Source organism: Bos taurus, chromosome 21 (assembly GCF_002263795.3).
Source record: "Bos taurus isolate L1 Dominette 01449 registration number 42190680 breed Hereford chromosome 21, ARS-UCD2.0, whole genome shotgun sequence".
NCBI classification, from domain to species: Eukaryota; Metazoa; Chordata; class Mammalia; order Artiodactyla; family Bovidae; genus Bos; species Bos taurus.
The window spans coordinates 28,758,228-28,779,145 of NC_037348.1; the positions used below are offsets into that span (position 1 = coordinate 28,758,228).

General features: G+C 46.5%; 1 protein-coding gene across 3 annotated transcripts in view; it reads left to right on the forward strand.

Moving 5' to 3' along the window:
• Positions 1-1,210: 1,210 nt before the first annotated feature.
• TARS3 (threonyl-tRNA synthetase 3) overlaps positions 1,211-20,918 on the forward strand; it is a 44,138-nt gene continuing 24,430 nt past the window's right edge. Inside the window, exons 1-9 of one of the 3 annotated variants that reach the window (XM_005221962.5) lie at positions 1,211-1,601; positions 2,752-2,811; positions 4,268-4,464; positions 11,099-11,222; positions 12,740-12,861; positions 14,048-14,165; positions 16,331-16,395; positions 19,332-19,410; positions 20,282-20,428. In XM_005221962.5, coding sequence (XP_005222019.1) covers positions 1,299-1,601; positions 2,752-2,811; positions 4,268-4,464; positions 11,099-11,222; positions 12,740-12,861; positions 14,048-14,165; positions 16,331-16,395; positions 19,332-19,410; positions 20,282-20,428 — 1,215 coding nt within the window. In that variant the 5' untranslated portion in view covers positions 1,211-1,298. The remainder of the gene's footprint in view (positions 1,602-2,751; positions 2,812-4,267; positions 4,465-11,098; positions 11,223-12,739; positions 12,862-14,047; positions 14,166-16,330; positions 16,396-19,331; positions 19,411-20,281; positions 20,429-20,918) is intronic. The other 2 variants (XM_005221960.5, NM_001102089.2) reach the window with 2 other exon arrangements.

Sequence of the window (20,918 nt, forward strand, 5' to 3'; positions counted from 1 at the left end):
GTGTCCGTCATTACAGGATCAGATGGAGCTTCATCGCCCTAACATCCTCTGTGCTCCACCTGCTCATTCCTCCCTCCACTCTTAATCATGTAACCTCTCTTTGCTTCAGTTTCTCCACCTATAAACAGCTGTGTCTCTCAATATGAGTATCTATTAAAGGAGTTTATGCTTGTGTGAAGACCTTAGAACAAGGTTTGCCACGTCCCAAGCCTTAAGAATGTTAATAAAAATCAATTTGTGTTGCTTCTATGGGAGGGTGTGTACTCATGGTTATGAGGGACACAAAGACCTATGTGGCATTAGCCCTATCCTCAAGGCGCTAGCAATTTTGTGCCATCAGATGTAAATCTTTGTAGTGATCTGAGTGCCCTGGTGCCTTGGCCTCTGCACTTGGCCAGCCTTGGCATGAGGCCAAAGAAGGTCAGTTCTCAATGGCCACTTTTTAGTGGGGGCAAGTTAAAAGAATGGTGACTGCCAGCATTTGAGAGGGGAAAGCCAAGAACCATTCTGGGAAGGGAGATGTTCCCAAGGTTTTGGACAATTTGCATTTTGGCAACATACTAGTGTGCTGCAGTCCATGGGGTTGCAGAGTCGGACACGACTAAGTGACTGAACTGAACTGAACATACTGGTAGCTCTGCAGGTACTTTGTACCTGTTCAGGGTCAACACCGGTGTACAGGCCAGTCTGCCTGTACCTAGTGCTCTCCAGCCCCAAAGAGTGCCCAACCTGGGTCCACCTGCCCCGCCCCTCCCTGGCTCCTGGCCCCCGGCCCCTCTCCACCGCCCCGCCCCTCGTTCCATAGCCCCGCCCTGCAGTGTACAACCGGCCCCACCCCTCCCATTGCCCCGCCTTCCTTACAGTACCTTTCTCTCCGCCTCTTCTCTTCGCCCCGCCCCCTATAGGTCCTATGGCACCGCCTCTCCAGCGCCTACCCTCCCACCCCGGCTGTGCACAGCCGGCCCCACCTTTCCACATGGCCCCGCCCTTACAATTCCTAGAGCCCCGCCTCATATCTCCGCTCCCCTCAGCTACTATCGCCCCGCCCCTGCGCTGCACGGCCGGCCCCACCCTTCCACATCGCCCCGCCCCTACAGTTCCTATAGCCCCGCCCAGTATCTGCCTCCCCGTCAGCTTCTATCGCCCCGCCTCTGCAGTGTACAACCAGCCCCACCCTGCCCTGGCGCCCCGCCCCCCTATTTATATACCGCCAGCCGTGCCCCGCCCCCGCAGTGCGCCCCTTCTCTGCCGGCTGTCCACGCGTGGCGTCGGTGCGTGTGGGAGGCAAGGTTGCCGCCATGGCGGCCGAGGCCCTTGCGGCTGAGGCGGTGGCGTCGCGCCTGGCGCGGCAGGAGGAGGACATCCGCTGGCTGTGGGCGGAGGTCCACCGTCTGAGGGACGAGCAGCTGAACGCGCCGGACCGCTGCCAGGCCGAGGGGCCGTGCCTCACGCGCGAGGTAGCGCAGCTGCGGGCAGAGAACCGCGAGCTGCGCCACTGCCTGTACCGTCTGCGGCTGTGCCTTGCGGAGGAGCTGAGCCACCAAGCTCGGCTGGAGAGCGCGGCGCGGGCAGAGGCGGGGCGCGCGGCCGCAGGCGCGCAGGTACGGAGGAGGCGGCTGTCTGTCGGGCGGGGCGGTGCGCCGCTGGCCGGGGGTTGGGGGGACGGCAGGTGTGGATGCGCTGAGGACCGAGGGGCGGCAGGAAGGTGCTGAGACCGGACCTCCTCCCCGTTCCCCCCACGACCCCGCTCGGGCCCAGAGCCCACCGCAGGCCAGACACCCCAGGGCCGCTGCGTTTGCAGCGACTTCCAGGCTGACCTAAGGCAGTGAAGCCTCAGCTTTTCTAAATTGTCCGCTACTCATTTTCTTCGGTGGCAGAAATAGGGTTCTCCTTTCTTTGAAAAAAAAAAAAAAAAAGCTGCGGTGTTTAAAACTCAGTGTTCTTTGCTTGAGCGGAAGACCAGCAGCTCCCTATAGAAACCCTTCCCTTCGTTCTGATGAATGGCTTGTCTGACCTGTTGACGACAGGTGGCTTGGGGTGTTTGGTCCTTGCCTTGTTTCCGGGGCGGGGATGGGGGGAGGTCTGTTTTGAGATTTGCGTATTTAACCTTGTCACTTAATAGTGTTCTGAAAGATTGAGGGCACGAGGAGAAGGGGGCGACAGAGGGTGAGATGATTGGATGACATCATCGACTCAATGGACATAAGATTGAGTGAGCTCCTGGAGATGGTGAAGGACAGGGAAGCTTGCCGTGCTGCAGTCCTTGGGGTCGCAAAGAGTCAGACATGACTGAGCGACTAAGCACGCATGCATTTTATTGTTTTGATTCACTTACCTTCCAGTGGTGTAGGGTATTTTAAGTTCTTGCTGTGGCTCAGACTGTGGATGCTCTTCACTTTTTTGCCAGGGGACTGTGGTGTTCCTAGGTAACACCTTCCTGAAATAGTGCATTTAAAGTCGCTGGTGACAGCTCTGCAACCGACCTCCAGGGACATTGTTTAAGATTTGGGGTGGGGAGAATCATTAAAGAGCAAAATACATTAAGTACACTTAGCAAGAATGTATGAAAGTGCACAGACAGGAAGGACCGAACCCCAGAAAACCACTTAACTGTTGAGGGTTGAAGGTGGTGGTCAGGAGAGCCTCTCATATGGGATGCATGCTGCCTTCCCCTGTCCCTGTTCCTTAGGCTTCAAACCTGTTGCTCTTTGTGGTCATTGGTATGAGTTGTTTATTATTTCCGTTTGTCAGCCTCCTCCTAGTCAAAGCCTAGAAGAGGACGTTAAAAAGGAGATCGACCCTGACAATGAGGTAAGTCATTGCTGTGGAAATAATAGGTAATTTTATTGTGTATATAATAATAATACATATAAATAATAAATAATATAAATATTAAAATAATGTTATATATGGAAATAACCTGTAATTTAAATATGCTTAATAGTTAATTGCCCAGGGGTGTGTGTGTGTGTGTGTGTGTGTGTTTGTGCTCAGTCGTGTCCAGCTCTTTGTGACTCCATGAACTGTAGCTCTAGAGCCTGGGAGCCACAACTATTGAGCCTGCACACCTACAGCCCATGCTCCACAACAAGAGAAGCCACTGTAATGAGAATCCCATGCACCTCTATTAGAGAGTAGCCCCCACTCACCAGAACTAGAGAAAAGCCTGTGCAGCAAAAAAGACACAGCACAGCCAAAAATAAAGATTAAAGAAAAAAAAAAAAGCTATCTTATCTTAGAGATGAGACAGCCACACAGCCATAAAGCACTGCTTAGTCTAAGTTGAGACAGCAGAGCTTTTCTTTTGTGTTAAGGAAACTGGCTTTGTTGCTTTTTTAATATAAGTCATTACAGCAACTGGAGAGAACTGATAAAGCACATCAACATTTGGTAGCAGCAGAGGAGGAGTACTTGGCCTCACAGAGATCCCTGGGGTTGAGGAGTTAAGACAAATAGGAGAAACAACTAGAGAACAAAGTCAGATAGTGTATCAGTTAAGGGCTGAGTTGTGTGGCTCTGTGCACACACTTGCTAAGTGTGCAGAGAAGGGCGATGCCAGTGGGTATAGCAGTTGGAAGAGGAGGGCTTTGCATGGCTTGGTGAGACCTGGGCTTCCCTGGTGGCTCAGTGGTAAAGAACCTGCCTGCCAATGCAGGAGCCTCAGCTTCAATCCTTGGATTGGGAAGATCCCCTGGAAAAGGAAATCCAGTATTCTTGCCCAGAGAATCCCAGGGGTAGAGGAGCCTGGTGGACTGCAGGCCATGGAGTCACAGTCAGACAGGAGCACACAGGAACTTAGTTGGGAGGGGGTCAGCCCTGTAGAGGGGAGTCTCTAGAGGGTGGGAGTTAAAGCAGAGCCTAGGAGAAGGCAATGGCACCCCACTCCAGTACTCTTGCCTGGAGAGTCCCATGGACGGAGGAGCCTGGTGGGCTGCAGTCCATGGGGTCGCTGGGAATCGGACGCGACTGAGTGACTTCGCTTTCACTTTTCACTTTCATGCATTGGAGAAGGAAATGGCAACCAACTCCAGTGTTCTTGCCTGGAGAATCCCAGGGACGGGGAAGCCTGCTGCACTGCCGTCTCTGGGGTCGCACAGAGTCGGACACGACTGAAGCGACTTAGCAGCAGCAGCAGCAGCAGGGGCTGGTGCAGGGGGATGCCGTGGGCCTACTGAGGAGGGTGGGGCTTATTTAAAGCTGAGCAGTTAGAAAAAAAGTGGGCTGTGTGTGTTAACCTTACAATATTGTGTATTCTGATGGCTTTCAGGTGAAGAATCCACCAAATTTTATGAAGGAAAGATTGAAGTTTTTTGAAATACTGAAGAAAGATCATCAGCTCTTACTTGCCATTTATGAAAAGAAGGGAGATTCAAGCAATGTGATCACAGTAAGAGTGGCTGATGGGAGAACAGTGAAAGGGGAAGCTTGGAAAACAACGCCTTACCAGGTGGCTGCAGAGATTAGGTAAACTGTAGTGTGGAGCAGATAATGTTAAGTGCTGTGCCAGAGTTTGGTGGGAGTGTGTTCTTGGGGCTGCTGAAGTATTTTTTTCTTAATTGAATAAATTAAATGTAATCAGTTTATTTATTCCCTCTTGGCTTCTAAAGAGGCCATTTAATAAGTTATTTAATATCAGAATACAGTCTCTACCTCTTTAAAGTGTTCAACTTTTAGAGTTCTAATAAAAATAGGTAGTAGAGAAAAGTGCCTATAATCCTTGACAGGCGACATGATATTGACTTGGTTTATCATCAAGATACTTCCGTGAGATTTTACAGGTCTTTTGTCAGACTTGACTCCAAGCCATTCTTCTGCCAGTAGATAACCATGGGTGAGTCTTTGGACCAGTGTGGGCAGATCCCTCCAGCTGTCCAAGCCTGTTTTCTTATACCTTAAGTGGAAATGATAATACTTTCATCATTTACCTTATAAGGTTGTAAATATTAAATGAAATAATGTATATGGAAGATACTCTGAAAATTAAAACCTCTCTAGAAATGTACAAATAAGGCTTACTAATTATAAATTGAAGATGTATGTGTTAGACCTATGATCAGCCCTAGAATAGGTGCTTTGATCTTCCTAGACTTTAGACACTTCAGTGAAGTTACATTGTTCTGACTAATGTTAATTCCTGGCATTAAATAAAATTCTGTGGAAGCTGTAGCTTAGAACTGCCATGTAAATAAACTTATTATTTAAAAAGCAAACTTTTCAACAATTCAGATCCTCAAATTCCTTTGAAAGCTGTGGTTAAGATTGTGTTTTTTTATCCTATTACATCATATACCCTCGAGGGCCCTCCCATCTGTTCCTGTGCTTTCCAGGAGAGATGGATAGATGCATGGGGAAAATGGGCTTTGAGGCAAAAGTAAACTTCTGTTTCTTCGTGGAGAGTCATATGCATGTTAGTGAATTGAAGTCTGAGCTGCTCTGCACTGAAGAGACGGTCCAAGCTCGGGAAACAAGGTCATTTCATCCTAGGCCGTGTTCTTCGTTGCACTGTCAGTGACATTCATTTCCACAGGCACCAGGTTAAAACCACCCTAGAGTTTGATGACAGAGGGGTTGCAGGAGTTGTCTACAAAGTAAAATTGTCCAGAGCTAAAGGATGGGCCTAGCCCCATCAGACATACCTGATAAGAAGAAAGCAGAGATCATGATATTACCTTCAGGTGGCAGAACTCAGGGATACAGTCACTGAGTGGCAGACCGGGGCTTATTTTTAAAATAGAAGAACAGTGTAATCCCCAACTTTTTACACCCCTTTATGGATTATATAATGTAGCATCACACCAGAAATGCAAAATTATAAGAACTCAAGAGTAGCAGGCTTTAATATACCTGTCTCAGTTCTTGATCAAATAGGCCAAAGTTAAGATGACATGGTCTGAATGGTAACATTTAAGGTGGGCTTCATGGCTACTCCCTCGTCTCTGTTCTGTGGCCCACACGGTGCCTTCTTTCTTGGGACATGTGGTTGTGCTTTCAGCTCCTCAGAATAAGATGCAGAAACATACAGTTAGCATTCTGTGAACAAAATGAAATCCATTGTGAACTCAGTAAACATTAAATGGCAACAAGACAAAACAAAACTAGGAAATTAAAAACTTAAAGATACTCAGGTGAAGGGAAATAAAAACAAGTATTCTTAGGAATAGAAAGGAATATGCTTAGAAAATACTTCTTTTTAAAAAACTATTTATTTATTTGACTGTGACGTGTCTTGGTGGCAAACAAACTCTCAGTTGCAGCATGTGGGATCTAGCTTCCCAACCAGGGATCAAACCCTCTGCACTGGGAGCTCAGAGTCTTAACCACTGGACCACCAAGGAAGTCTCAGAAAATACTTATTACAGGAGAATACATTTCAGCATCTGTGGAATAAATCTGAAGTGGTGATCAGAAACAGATTTGTCTTGCTTGAAGGCTTTTATTATCGAATAAGAAAAAAGTGAAATGACTGAGAATTCAACTCAGGCAGTTAGGACAATTAAACAAGGAGGAAACTCTAAAAATGTGACTTAGAGAAGTAACTGAAAAACTCTTGGTAAGGGTGCGGTGAGGTGGCTGGATACAAAAATAAAGTTAAAAATAATAGTTTTATTAAGTTATTCTGCCTGTTGCCTTGGTTTCCTGAGAGTGGATTGCATAGATGATTCTTCCTGCTCTGAAGGAGCGTAGTAGGCCTTCCGAAGTGCAGTGCTTAAGGTCCAGATCATTCAGGCAAGGATGGGAAGATTTGAAATCACTTTGGAGAAATAGCTGTGCATAAGAATGACACCACAGAAAGGGAAATGACAGATGTGAGAAAAATGCGCCATATAAAACAAATGATTGCTCCTTACATAGTTTTTCACATTAATAGGAAAAAGATGAAAACTTCAGAAGAAAAAAATAGTCTTAGGAATGCAAATTAATTGTGTATTATATCTATTGGTCTATCAAAGGTTTATTACTAACAGTTAATATTGATAGAGTTTGAGGGGAGTGGCCCTGCTAGAGGGGGGAACGCAGAGGTGCTGTGTCTTTTTTAAATGTTTGAACCCCAGTCCTGACCCAGTCATCCTATACATAGCCAATTATCCTCAGAAAACACCCCCACAGAAAAAAATGGGCAAAGGACACTTGATAGCTCAGTGATGAGTAGCTCTTGGCTTGTGGTCCCCACACCAGCAGCACTGGCGTCACCTGGGAGCTTGATAGAAGAGCAGTGCTCCGGGCCCCTCGGGAATCAGTCAGTCACCTGTGCTGCCAGTGCCCTTGGGGCTCCTGACTAAACTGCTGCCGGAAGAAGCCCCTCAGAGACCGCAGCTTAGATAAGACAGATGCCACATTCTCCCCTTACAGTGTGGCGGAGGCCTCCTGGCGGGTATCTCTGGTCCAGGCCGTTATCTATGGACCCTGGTCTGCCCTTCACCATCTTGTCACTCACCCGTCCCTTAGGTGGGGTTTGTCTGCGTCTGGGGTATAGGCTGGGTGTCACCCATGGACCAGCTCACAGGCTAGGGGAGGAGCAGCTGAAGAATGAGGGTGCTTTGAGTCCAAGACCCCAGAGTGGCACACTTTAATCCCCTAGGGGCTGTGAGCTCATATGAAGTCACAGGCCCTGCTGAGCTGTGGGAGAATGGAGACACAGCTCCTACTGACCTAACGCATTTCCAGTCCAGGTACTCTTGTCACGGGAGAGAAGGCTCTTGGCATCAGGGACAGTGTCTCCCAGCTGTGTCCCTTGATGTCCACACCCCTGTGAGTAGCCCCCTGTCTCATGCCCCACCGTCCCTCCTCTCTCCCCTGTGAGTCAACTCCAGGCACCCCCAGCGGCAGCAGAAAGCCCGGGACTGAGTTTAGACACAACCGCCTTCCCCCCTCCACCCATCAGCCAGCGGCAAGCAAACTAACAGACAATGGGTTACAGTGAGGAATCAATGCAGTCACGGTCATTTGGGACACACAGGAGCAGTGCAGCTGGCACCGAGGCAGTGTTCAGGAGCCCTCGGGTCCTGTTGGCTTGGGTTGGCCTGTCTGGCTACCCTTTGTTCTCTGGGAGTAGCTTGGTTGCCCATTGTCCTCTGTTGGGCCTGGTTTTGCAGTTTGGAAGGTCCATCGTCATCCTTTGCCCTCACCTGCCACGTCTCAAGTGCGGACAGCCACTGGGTATGGAGGCTGCATGTTTGGTGCCGCTCCCCTGGTGTACATGGTGAAGCTGGGGGTGGGGGTCTCCGGGCTCCTCTGAGGGTCAGTCACGGGTGTCTGTGAGTGGGGCTTATGGTTTGTTCTGCAAAACAGTTCCCTCAAGCAGTTAACTGAAGTAGGCCTTTCACCAGAACCTTCTAATCAGTCTCACATGAGCGTAATCTTCCTAAAGAGTTCTCCTAGACCGGGACTTTTCACCCTTTTATTCCTTGGCTTTGTACTTGACTCATTTGTCTCTTCCTCCATTTAATGGACCAAGATTAGACATACCATAGGCCGGGGGAGAGTGGCTCCCTTACTCTGACCTGTGCAGTTGGACAGGCCCATCTTGTCTGTCCCTGCGTGGACTCTGAGAAGGGCTGTCACTGCCTTGCCACCTCTGCTGCAAGCAGAACAGGTCTCACCTGAGCATCCCATGGTCTGGTGTGTGCATGCTCATTTGCTTCAGTCATGTCTGACTCTCTGTGACGCCATGGACTGTGGCCCACGAGGCTCCTCTGTCCATGGGATTCTCCAGGCATGAATACTGGAGTGGGTTGCCATACCCTCCTTCAGGGGATCTTTCTGACCCAGGGATCAAACTCACATCTCTTAAGTCTCCCGCATTGGCAGGCAGGTTCTTTACCATTAGCGCCACCTGGGAAGCCCTCTTGGTCTGGTTGTCCTTGTTGTTTAGTCAGTCAGTTGTATCCCACTCTTTGTGTCCCCATGGACTGCAGCACACCAGGCTTCCCTGTCCTTATTTATCTTCCAGAGTTTTACTTGAACTCATGTCCATTGAGTTGATGATGCCATCCAACCATCTCATCCTCTGTAGTTTTTTGCTATAAGTCACAGGAGTTCCCTGGCATATCCCAACATTCTGCCTTTTCATTACCTGTTTGCTCATGTGCTACAGGCGTTGTGAGCAGATCTTTTGCCTGCAAGTCTTACAAGATACTTTATTTCGCTGTAACAAGAGTTGTTAGCTCTGCGCATCTTAGTATCTCTCCTTGTAACCGCTGCCCATCTGCTAAGCCAGTGCCATATAATTTGTCTTATTACTTCCAGGTCCTTGTTTCTGTGTTAGTTAAGACACAGGCTAAACTGCTGCAGTGGAGGCCACAGAAAACTCCATGGCTTAAATGTGGTCAGCATCTCTCAGAGCATTCGGGGGGTGCAGGGTCCAGGCTGGGAGGCAGTGCTTCTCCATACCCTCATTTGGGGACCTGAAGTCCTTCCGTGTGGCTACTGGGTGGTCTGGTACAGTGTTGCCTTGTCTGTGTGGTCCAAAGGTTGTAGCTCACTTGTGTTCCATCCACAGAGGGCCGGGAGGGGGTGGATTGGTGCCCTGCATAGTCTAAAGGCAGAGATGTGGCAGTGTTTCTGCCCATCTCCTCCACCTTAGCCACACAGCCCCCTCCTGCTGCAGGGCCGGCCAGACGCTGACTGTAGAGTATGGAAATGATGGACTGGAGGGGCCCTGAGCTGCCTGGCCTGGCCAGCAGAGAGGAAAACAAGATTCTACTCCTTTGACAGTAATACTGAACATCTATTAAGTTCTGATTATGAGTACACCTTGTTTTTGTTGTTGTTTAGTTGCTCAGTTGAGTCTGAATCTTTGCGACCCTGTGAACTCTAGTCCGCTGGGGCCCCTCTGTCCATGGAATTCTCCAGGCAACAATACTGGAGTGGGTTGCCATTTCTTTCTCCAGGGTATCTTTCCGATCCAGGGATCGAACCCCCATCTCCTGCCATCTCCTGCATTGCAGGCAGTCTTTACCACTGAGCCTCCTGGGAAGCCCACACCTTATTTTATCCTCAGAATAAATATATGAAGAAGGTCCTGTAATTCCCGTTTTACTGATAAGGAAAGCAAGGCTTAGAAAAACTGAGTAAATTGTTTAGGGTTCAACCTGAGGTTGGCCTGACCCCAGAGTGTGTGCTCTTAACCACAGGGGTGTGCCCCGGCTCAGGGCACTCACAGAAATACAAATGAAAACATTACATTGCCAAGAAGACATAATTTTGTACTCCCTGAGATCACAGAGAAAGGTATTCTTGGGCCCTCTCCAGGTAGGAAAATTTGGCAATGTAGTCCAGTTAAGCTGTTAAAAGTTCAAAGCCCAGGTTTACTTATAGAATTTTCCTGAGAAAATAGTCAGGAACTAAGATATATTTAATATTCAATGAATATTCAGGAATATTCACTGCAGCATTATTTGTCACTGCCAAAATAAAACAAGAAAAGCAAAACCCTCAAATTATAACCGAAATGCCCAGAAATAGTGGGTGCATTAGGCAAATCTTAGTTCTACTACAGCTGTCAGGTAGCATGTTTTACAAGTCTGTCTGCTGTTGGAGAAAATGTCATGGTTTACTGTTATGTTTAAAAAGTGAATGCAAGTCACTCAGTCATGTCCAACTCTCTTGCAACCCCATGGGTCACAGTCCATGGAACTCTCCAGGCCAGAATACTGGAGTGGGTAACCTTTCCCTTCTCCAGGGGATCTTTCTAACCCACGGATTGAACCCAAGTCTCCCGCATTGCAGGTGGATTCTTTACCAGCTGAGCTACCAGGGAAGCCAAAGTTTAAAAAATAGGTTATCAGATAGCATAAGCAGAATAATACTTTCAAAGTTTTTATATTGATGTATAAATGTTGTGAGTACTTATCTCTGGGTGGTAAGATGTATGTGATTTTGTTTCTGTGCATTCTGTTTTCTGAATTTTTACAGTGAACAAATCATATTCCCTTTGTACTTAAATGTCACAAAATTTTTTAAAAAATTATCCTATTAGTTTACATTTGTACTTTCCACTTAAGAAAGAAACAAACCCTGGAAATTAATTTCATGTTTTGTTTTAAGGAATAGCTTTAGTCTGTTATGGGTTAACCCCACATGACTGTCCTTTCCCCAGTCAGGAGCTAGCGGAAACCACCGTGGTGGCTAAAGTGAATGGGGAGCTGTGGGACCTGGACCGCCCGCTGGAAGGGGACGCCACTGTGGAGCTCCTCACCTTCGAGGATGAGGAGGCCCGGGCCGTAAGTGTCTGAAAACCAGCCGACCACACTTTGGGTGTTTATGTTGTCAGATACACCTTGTACAAAGTCACACACTAAAGGGTAGAACAGTGGGTTTTGTGATCTTCTAAGTTTGGTGTTTAATAAATCTAACATTCATGACACTGTATTTAAAAGTGATTCATAAAGAGCATAAACAAAATAAGTAATGAAATATATAGCTTGCATATGTGTGTTAGTTTTTCTCACTTAAGGAGTAACAACTGTCACCTAGCTTCATACCAGATGCCACCCTGGAACTTGTAAACCTGTGTTGATTTCCTTGGTCAGCTGACCAGCGTCCAAGGTGCTGGGTGCATGTGCCCATCCTGTGGGCGGCAGAGTTCATGACAGGTGGAAGGGATAGTAAGCAAATCAAACAGCTAGATGCTTTCAGGTTGTGTCAGCCTCTGGAGAAGGTCAAGTAGGAGCCAGTCCGGAGCAGCTGTGGTGGCTGGCCTGGCAGGTGGTTTTAACCTTTTCCTGAGGTCAGAATCCTGCTGAGACCTGAGCAGTTTCCCACACAGGTGGGCTTTTGGTTGACCTGCAGACATGTTCTTTAACAGTGGGCTGCTAAGTGCCTTCAGTCTGTCAGGAATATGGGTAGTGGGGACAGGGGACCACCAAACTTAATGTTCCACAGAGGGGTCAGCCTCCTTGACGTTCTCTCCCCCGGTGTTCAGTGACACCATGAAAGATAAAGCATTTATCATATTATCACGGGAAATCTTCCTAGAGTGCCTGATCAGTCCACCCCTGGCACTTGGTGTCATGCTGTAGGGCTTCCAGAATAGTTGTGGTTGCTCATGAAAATGAGAGTTACCTTCCAGGCTCCAGCCCTAGCCCTGGTGTACATTATCTAGGTGAGACCCAGTGACATTGTCACAAAGGTACCATGTTAATAGTATGCAGAGCCCAAATGATTAAGTAACTTTTCCTTCCAAGAGACTCCTCTGCCTTCCTGAGTCCTCTTTCAAACTTCCACAGCCATGTGTTGTTTAGCATGTGAAGACTGCTGTGTAGACATAAAATCTTGTTAATGTGAGCAATGTCAGGAAAGCCACTGTGGCTGCATCTCTGACTCAGAAAGGTTGGCCAGGGGAGGAGGAGGAAGGGAGCCAGTGCTCACACTCACAGGTGGCCCTCTACATTGGGCCTGAACCAGCTCTGGGTGGCTGCTTCATGGTCCAGCTCTCTTCTACTCATGGTTGAGGCCCAGAAGAAAATGGTTTAGGAGCCGGGGTCAGCGCTGCTCAGAGTAAAGCTGCAGGAGAAGCATACAGCTGGCCGGTGGGGCAGGGGTGGGGTGGGGTGGGGTGGGGACACAGTGGGCTCCAACGAGGGCTCAGAAACAGGTAGGTCTCAGCAGTCTGCAGAGACGACACTGCCTGTGTCCTGGGGTCTGTCACCTAGTGCTGTACCCACATGCTCACTCGTTCCTGCATCTGCCTGGTGGCTTCCCATGATGCAGCTATGGCCTGGCCTCTGTCCCACCACAGGTATACTGGCACTCCAGTGCCCACGTACTCGGGGAAGCCCTGGAGCTCCACTATGGAGGCCTCCTATGCTGCAGCCCACCCGGCGACGGCAGCTTTCACTACGACGTGTACCTGGAAGACAGGTAACCCTGAGAGCCTACTTGTCAGTGCATTCTATCTGATACAGGACATGATTACAGATGGGCTAACCATTTGTGAGAATTACTATTTTTTATGAGTGTAGATTTGAGGGTAACTTCTCAAGTGGTTTTCTTTCTTTCCTCAAGAAAGACATGATGCACTATTTATCTAACCTGAGGCTCGTTAGGGCAGACTATTGATTCGGACCAGAGTGGTCAGGTTAATCCCCGGAGAGCAGGTAGACCTCATTGTGATGGTCAAGGGCGACGTGTCCCCCCAGCCACACATCCTGTGGCTGGTGCCAGAAGGGCCAGTCTCTGGAGGTTTCACATTCCCTATGTCTGTGCATGAACTCCCAAGCCACAGGCCCCACCTCAGCCCTCCTTACTTGTCATGACTGTATATGGAAACCTTCTCAGCTGTCAAACTGAAACCCAAGGGTCCTCCCTACCCCTGGCCCTCATCCCCCACCCTGTCACTCCATCCAGTTCTGCCCATTTTGTCCCTTCAGTAGTTCTCCCCGACCCCGCTTCTCGCTCCTTCTGCCTTAGCGTAGACCCCTGGCATCTGTAGCCTGGTTGCCTGTGGTTCATTCTACCTCTAGCTGTTACCTCCACGCTGCCTCAGCGCCCAGTGCTCTATAGCTCCTAGCCCAGCCAGCTCATCCCCTGTGAGCACCCCTCCCCATCAGAGTCATCTCAGAATGTGTAGATGCCTATGTGCCGGGCTTGAGCTGTTGGCTCCCCAGTGGAGATCAGCCTGTCCTCATGGGCTCAGCCATCCAGTCGGGGGAGACAGACAGAAACAGATGCACCACCGTTTGCTGCGGGAGGTGACAGAGCTGTGGGACAAGCAGGTGGGCACTCAGCCAAGAGCTCAGTGACCTGGAAGTAGGGTGGGATGGAGGATGGTAGGAGCTGTCCCAGAGCATCCTAGGCCTCTGTGGGGCAGCTCTGGGCCTGGCAGTGGGGGGGTGCGGCTCACGAGACTGGAGGAACCTGAGCACAGACAGTGGAGGAGGGAAGGAAGTGGGAGTTAGGGGGAACATGTTGAGTCTCTGAAGTCCTGGACCATAGAACACCATGTTCCTCTGGGGAGAAAATTGATCTGCTGATGATTAGGGTCTCAGGTCACAGGTTCTGTCCCAGCGGTCTGTCGCTTCTGGCGACTGTCGCTTCTTCCCTGCAGGGCCGTGTCCAGCGCAGAGCTGCCGGTGCTGGAGAGCATGTGCCAGGCCATCATCAAAGAGCAGCAGCCATTTGAGAGACTGGAAGTCAGCACGAAGGTCCTTCTAGACCTATTCAAGGTGATTACGGGGGGGACTTGAGCAGTGATAGCACACTACTGCTTTAAACAAATGGTCAGTCCCTGCTCACCACATTGTTCCTAACGCTTGGTTCAAATTTGTAATGCAGATAGAAGTAGATGAAGGGCCGGGAGAATAGTGTTAATTTGTGTGTTTTATAAATCTGATTAATCTTGAGTTTTGTTAGTACTCCAGCTATTGAATATCAACAATGTTAATAATACCATATAAAACTCTGGCTTTTCCCCTTTTCTTTGGGGTTTTCTGCTAATTTTTCAAATAGATTCTAGCCTGGAGTAACCTGTGTAAAACTTCAACTTTCTCTTTTTATTGTTCAAACTAATTTACTTAAATATCTTCTAAGTTTTATTTTTAAAATCATAAATATCAAAGAAAACATAATTTGAGAGTGTGTGCAATATTGTTAGTTTTGTGGGCTTGAATTAAAAAGTAGATTTGGATTTGGTAAAAGTTGCAGCTGCTTTTTTTCTGTGTGTGGTAAACTATCCAAAATATAAAAATTACCATTTGAATCCCGTTCTAAGTGGACAGTTCTGTGGTGTTAAGTACTCGCACGCTGTTGTGCAGCCACTGTCAGCGCCCATCTCCAGAGCTCTGCACCTCCCAGCAGTTACGCCGAATCCCCTTTTCCCACCCCTTCTGTCTCCTTGAGAGTGACTGCTCTAGGGCCTCATCAGGTGGAATCACACAGTAATTGTCCTTCTGAGTGGCCTGTCTCAGTGTTGTTTGCTCAAGGTTCATCCATGTCACAGCAAGTGTCAGAATTGCCTTCCTCTTTGAGGCTGAATAATACTCATTTCACTGTATGGATGGACTGCCTTTTATTTATTCACTCTTTGCAAATGGACATCTCTTGATTACTAAGAAAAATGTTACTACGTGGGTGTACTTGTATCTGTTCAGGTCCCCACTTTCAGTTCTTCAGTGTATACCTGGAAGTGGAGTTGCTGAATTATATGGAAATCTTATGTTTAATTTTTTGAGCAATTGCTATGCTGTTTGCCACAGTGGTTGTACTGTTTTACATTCCTACCAGTGTGAGCGTTCCAGCTTCTCTGTATTCTTGCCAATTTGACTTTTTCTTTCTCTCCCTTCCCTTCCCTTTCCCTTCAAAAAAATAAAATAACTGTTCCAGTGGGTGTGAGGAGGTACCCTATTCTGGTCTTTATTTGTATTTCTCTAATGGCTGGTGAGAACATCTTTCCACATGCCTGTTGCCATTTGTAGATCTTCTTTGGAGAAATGTCTGTTCAATCCTCTGCCCACTTTTGAATTGGGTTGTTTGTTTTTTGGTGTTGAGCTGTAGGAGTTCTTGATATATTCTGGATATCAATCTCATATTAGATATGTGATTTGCAATTATTTTCTTGCATTCTTTGGGTTGAGAACTAAACTCCATCAAAACTTTGTGAAGAAAAATGACTTGATTTCAACGTGTAAGTACACAACAGTTAAATCATACAAATCTATTTTTTTATCCTAACAATTACCTCCTTTAAGTAGTTATTTAATACAAAGTATCTGGCACAACAGTAATAATGATGAAAGTAGAAAAGTGTCTGCTAAGTTTTTTAATGTAATAATATCATTTACCATAGACTTTGTTTTAATTTTTTGTTCAGATTCATAATGTAGCTGTGTCTTCAGAATTTTATTTATTTCGTGTAGTTAAAGCTGAAATCTTCTAGAACAGTCCAGTTTAATAATGCCATTCCCAAATCTGAGCCATGTATGTCATCTGAAATTTTCTGGTAGTCACATTTTAAAAGTAAAAGAAAGGTGAAATTTATCTTTATAACATTTTATTTAACCCAACAAATCAAAAAATATTACTTCAACATGTAACCAACATAAAAAGTGATTTTATGTTCTTTTTTTTCACATTGTGCTTCTGGAATCCAGTGTGTTTTGGCCTGGCGGTGCCCCTCAGTTCAGATCAGTTACGTGTCAAATGCTCAGGGCCCACACAGGCTCTGGGCACCCATCCTGGACGGCACAGAACCAGGTGCTGAGCTCCATGTGTCCCCAGGGTCTCAGCACCTAGAACATAGCAGACACCCATTCAGTGTTTGTTGGGAAAAGGGAACATCTTTTCCCACTTAAACGTTTTATGCAATACTATTTGGGTGTGTTTTTCTTTGTAGTACAATAAATTTAAATGCCGCATCCTGAAGGAGAAGGTGGCCACGCCAACGACCACAGTTTACAGGTAACGTGTGTGTGTGAATTGTAAACTCTGCTCAGTTATGCATCTGAAGGCGTTAGCAGAAGCAAGTTTGTCTTTGAGTGGGAGGCCTGATTGTAAGTTTGCATGGTTGACAGAGTACTCCTTTGTGTAGGGACTCTGAAATGTCACCACAAAGGGAGGTAATGATTTTCTCATTTGTATTTATCAGGATGGTACTAAAAAGCCACAGGATTCCGTGGTGGCTCAGGGATAAAGAACCCTCTTCCCAAAGCAGGAGACATGGGTTTGATCCTGCTTTGGAAAGATGCCCTGGAGGAGGAAATGGCAACCCACTCCAGTATTCTTGCCTGGAGAATTCCATGGGCAGAGGAGCCTGGTGGGCTACAAGTCTATGGGGTCACAAAGAGTCAGACACAACTTAGCAACTAAACAATAACAAACCCACATTCTGTTTTGGGGATGTTAGCTATAGAGTGCTTCTCTCCTTGCAAGTGAAACTGTGTTCTCAGGGCCTCATGTTTTGGGGGGCTGTTCAGGAAAGGAATTCTGTTCACCCTCCCATGTTCATATTGGAGGGCAGTGGAGCTGTAGTGGGCCATCTCCTCAGGTATGATTCTCTGCCTCTCACCACACTCTCCACTATCTGGGGGCCAAGAGCATCACCCTCTATGCATCAGTAAGGCAGAATAGAAGTGGTGGATAGCAATGACCATGGGAGCCCAAACCCAAACCCTTAGTTCTGCTATACGTCAGGCTCCCAGCCCCCCTTATTGTCCACTTGTTCAGCTGCCTTATGGGTACCGCTTGTCCACACTCCTGGTGTCCCCTTCTTTGGCTGCCTGTGACCTTCTCAGTCCCATCAGAGAAGACTTGTCCCTGTAATAAATATGACCACAGATGTCCTGTATAGGGCACTTCCTTTCCACACTCAAGTGCTGTGGTTCTGTGGCTTACCTGTACCGTAAGTAAAGTCACACCCCCTTCATGCACAGCTGTGCACAGTGTGTTTCCTGAAGAGTCATGTGAACACGTGGCCACTTTATGCTGCAGGTGGATACCATGCTTGTTTTTACCACTCTCCAGTGACCTGATAAGATTTTATTATTTATTACCTGTAATACAAATAAATGTTAGCATACCATTTCAGAGTTTAAAAACAAATGAGGAAATTGACAAGATATGGTGAGTTTTAAATTTCTGACTTTTAATACTTGATCTTCTGTGGTTTTTAAATATAATTTTATTTCTTTATGGCTGTGCTGGGTTGTCATTGATGTGCGAGGGCTTTGTCTAGTTGTGGAGAGTGGGGGCTACTCTTTGTTGCAGGCCCTAGAGCACCCAGATTTCAGTAGTAGTGGCACATGGGCTTAGTTGCTCTGCAGCATGTGGAATCTTCTCGGACCAGGGCTTGAACCCATGTCCTCTGCATTGGCAGGTGGATTCTTATCCACTGCACCACCTGGAGACTCCCTTTTTGTTTTTTTTTTTTTTAAACATTTCTTAGGTCAGCATTAACACTTATTTTATCAATTGGAATGGCTTGTGTCTAATTTTTTGAACATAAATGACTTTTTTCCCTATGGGGTTATTTAAAGATTGACTTATTTAAGTCTTTCTTACTAATCAGGCACTTTTTTCCATTTCTCTTGAGCATTAACTTACAATCTCCTTTTTGGACAGAGAACAGTACATAAATCCCGGTCATTCAAAGAAATGGTGTTTTCATGATTAAAACTTCATTCTACTTTGAATAATCCAGTCCCTTTATGTGTTCATTATAATTTTTAACTTTTTAACTAGTGAACTTTAAAAATATTTAAAATTTGTTGGAATAGTTCTTTCTTTACTAAATTTCTCTTGAATTGGTTGACGTTAAGTCACCTTTTCTCTGACGTGCATTGTTGCTATCTTAACTCTGTTCATGTTTCTGTACATAGAGAAAAGTCTACTCTTGTTAGGGTTTTATGACCCCTTGTTCATTACAGGTGCAGGCAAATGCTTTATAGTGGTTTCATCTCTGATCTAAACTTTTGCATCATATAATAAACCAAAATACAAGTAGGCATTTTGTTATAAAACCAGAGGGCCTGAAAACAAGCAAAGAAAACCCTTGCATTTATATATTTATTTAATAGAGTTTATTTTTTGGAGCAGTTTTAGGTTTGCTGCAGAATTTAGAGGATGGACAGCGAGTTCCCATACACCCTTGCCCCTGTGTGCATGTGGCTTCCCCATGGTCAAGATCCGCTCCCCCCATCCGGAGTGTGACATGAGTTATATAATCCATCTACACTGCCATGTCTCTGTCACCCAAATCCAGCATTTACATAGGTTTCAAGCTTGGTGTTGTGTGTTCTGTGCATCTGGTGAAGTTTATTTTTGACTTAAATTATCAAGTGAATGTATTTTTTATATCTTTTATGTAATTTTGGTTTTGAAAATGAGTGTAGAGGGGGAAAGTGGATTTTTGATTTTCCAACAGTGAAGATTAAGAGCCTTGTGTGTGTCCAGCTGTTTGCGACTCTATGTACTAAAGCCCTCCAGTCACCTCTGTTCATGAAATTTCCCAGGTAAGAATACTGGAATGGGTTGCCATGTTCTCCTCCAGTAGATCTTCCTAATCCAGGGATTGAACCCATGTCTCTTGCATCTCCTGCATTGGCAGGCAGGTTCTCTACCGCTGAGTGACCTGGGAAGCCCTTTAAGAGCCTCAGGATGTGTGTCTGTCTGCAAAGTTTCTTTCCAAAGATTCTGTGGCTTCTGTATGCGACCTGAAGGGGGAAGATTGGGATCTAAGACCGGGTGACTCGCCTCTTTCCTGCACCCTAAATTAAAAATGGATTCACACTAAGTTGTTCCTGAATTAAACACTGCCCCAGAACATAGAACATGGTTTCCAACCAATAGTCCCCAAAGCTGTAACTGTGTTTGGACATGTTTTAAATATTTCACCACAGGTGCGGTCCACTAGTTGAACTTTGTAAAGGGCCTCACGTAAGACACACTGGAACTATTAAGGTCATAAAAATTTTCAAGGTAAGGATTGATTTTTTTCTGATATAGTCAACTTTAAGTGAACTAGATAAGATAGTAGTTCAATAATATCTTGTATAATATGAGCACTGTGCCACTTTCAAACACCACATGTGTATTTGACTTTTGTATAGGCTTCTAAAAATAATATGGTGTTTTAGGATTGATAATTAGAACATTTTACATAGCCTTTGATTTTCTGTCATTTAACCTTACTGTAAGTTTCACAGTACATTTCATTTTTATCTGTAAAAATATTCTGCATACTCTTGTTTTCTTGAGTTGTTCTAATGTGAACAAGAGTGTTTATCTTCCATGAGAATAATATAATGTAGGAAAAGGAGGGAAAACAAAGATGGAGTGGTATGATGCCGAAAACACGCTGTGGGAGCGAGAGGCCTGGGACTGATGGAGCTGTCCTGACCTGTCTTGGTTTTCTCAAGGCGGGAGGAGGCGGGTGGAGGAGGGGGCCGGCTACCACACCCCTTTCTCCTTTACTGCCCTCTTCTGGGTAATGCACTTGGTGCTTGCCTTCTCTGATTTTCACACTTTCTCACTTTTCACTCCTAGAACCCACAGCAGACTGACTATGTAATTTACTGATTAATGATGTAATTTGGAGTGGGAAGATTTAATTAGAAACAATCTAAGATTCTAAGTCTACAAGAAGTCCCCTGTGAGTCAGCTGTGCTGATGTTTGGGTAGGAAGTTGTGTATAGTCCCTCATCCCTTGGTGTCCAGGATGCTTGGCTTATATCCAAGTCCAAGGCAGTTCAGCCCCTGGTATGAACCACCTGCACATATTAGTATTTCAGAGCGGTTTACTGCTCACCAAGAGTTTGACGTATTTACCCGAATCTTGTCTGATGTCTAGAATTCATTGGCATACTGGGCGGACAACCCTGAGATGGAAATGCTGCAGAGGGTCTACGGGGTGTCCTTTCCTGACGAGCAGCGGATGGCTGCCTGGGAGGAGCTCCAGGAGGAGGCCAGGGCCCGGGACCACAGGACGATTGGGAAGGTGCGCCCGCCAAGTGCTGCTGAGCTGCTCTGTGACCAAAGCTTGGAACCAGACTGTCCTAATGCTGACATTTCTTCTCCCCTCCTGTCTTCTGTTTCCCTGGCACTCATGGTTTACTGCTGAGTTCTTTCACACTCCTACCCCCAGTGTCTACTAACCTTTTTCCTTCTTGTATTTCCATTAGATTTAAAAAATTGCACTTCTCTCTTGTTTTTATAATGACACAAAAATTTTTAAAGAAAAAAGAGTGTGTACCTGATAGTATACTTTGTATTTGGGAAGCAGAGCAAGAACAAGACTTGCAAGCAGGTGGACCTGGTTTAACTCTCAGTCCTCCACGTGGGAGCTGTGATGTGAGGGGCCGGCGCTCACTGTGGAGCTCCATGTCCTTTGCTCTGCTGGGAGTGTGTGGGGTGGCAGGGGACGGACACTGGAGGGTGGTGGCCACCCGGGTGGGCTCTCAGCATGACAGCCACGCAGAGGTCACTGC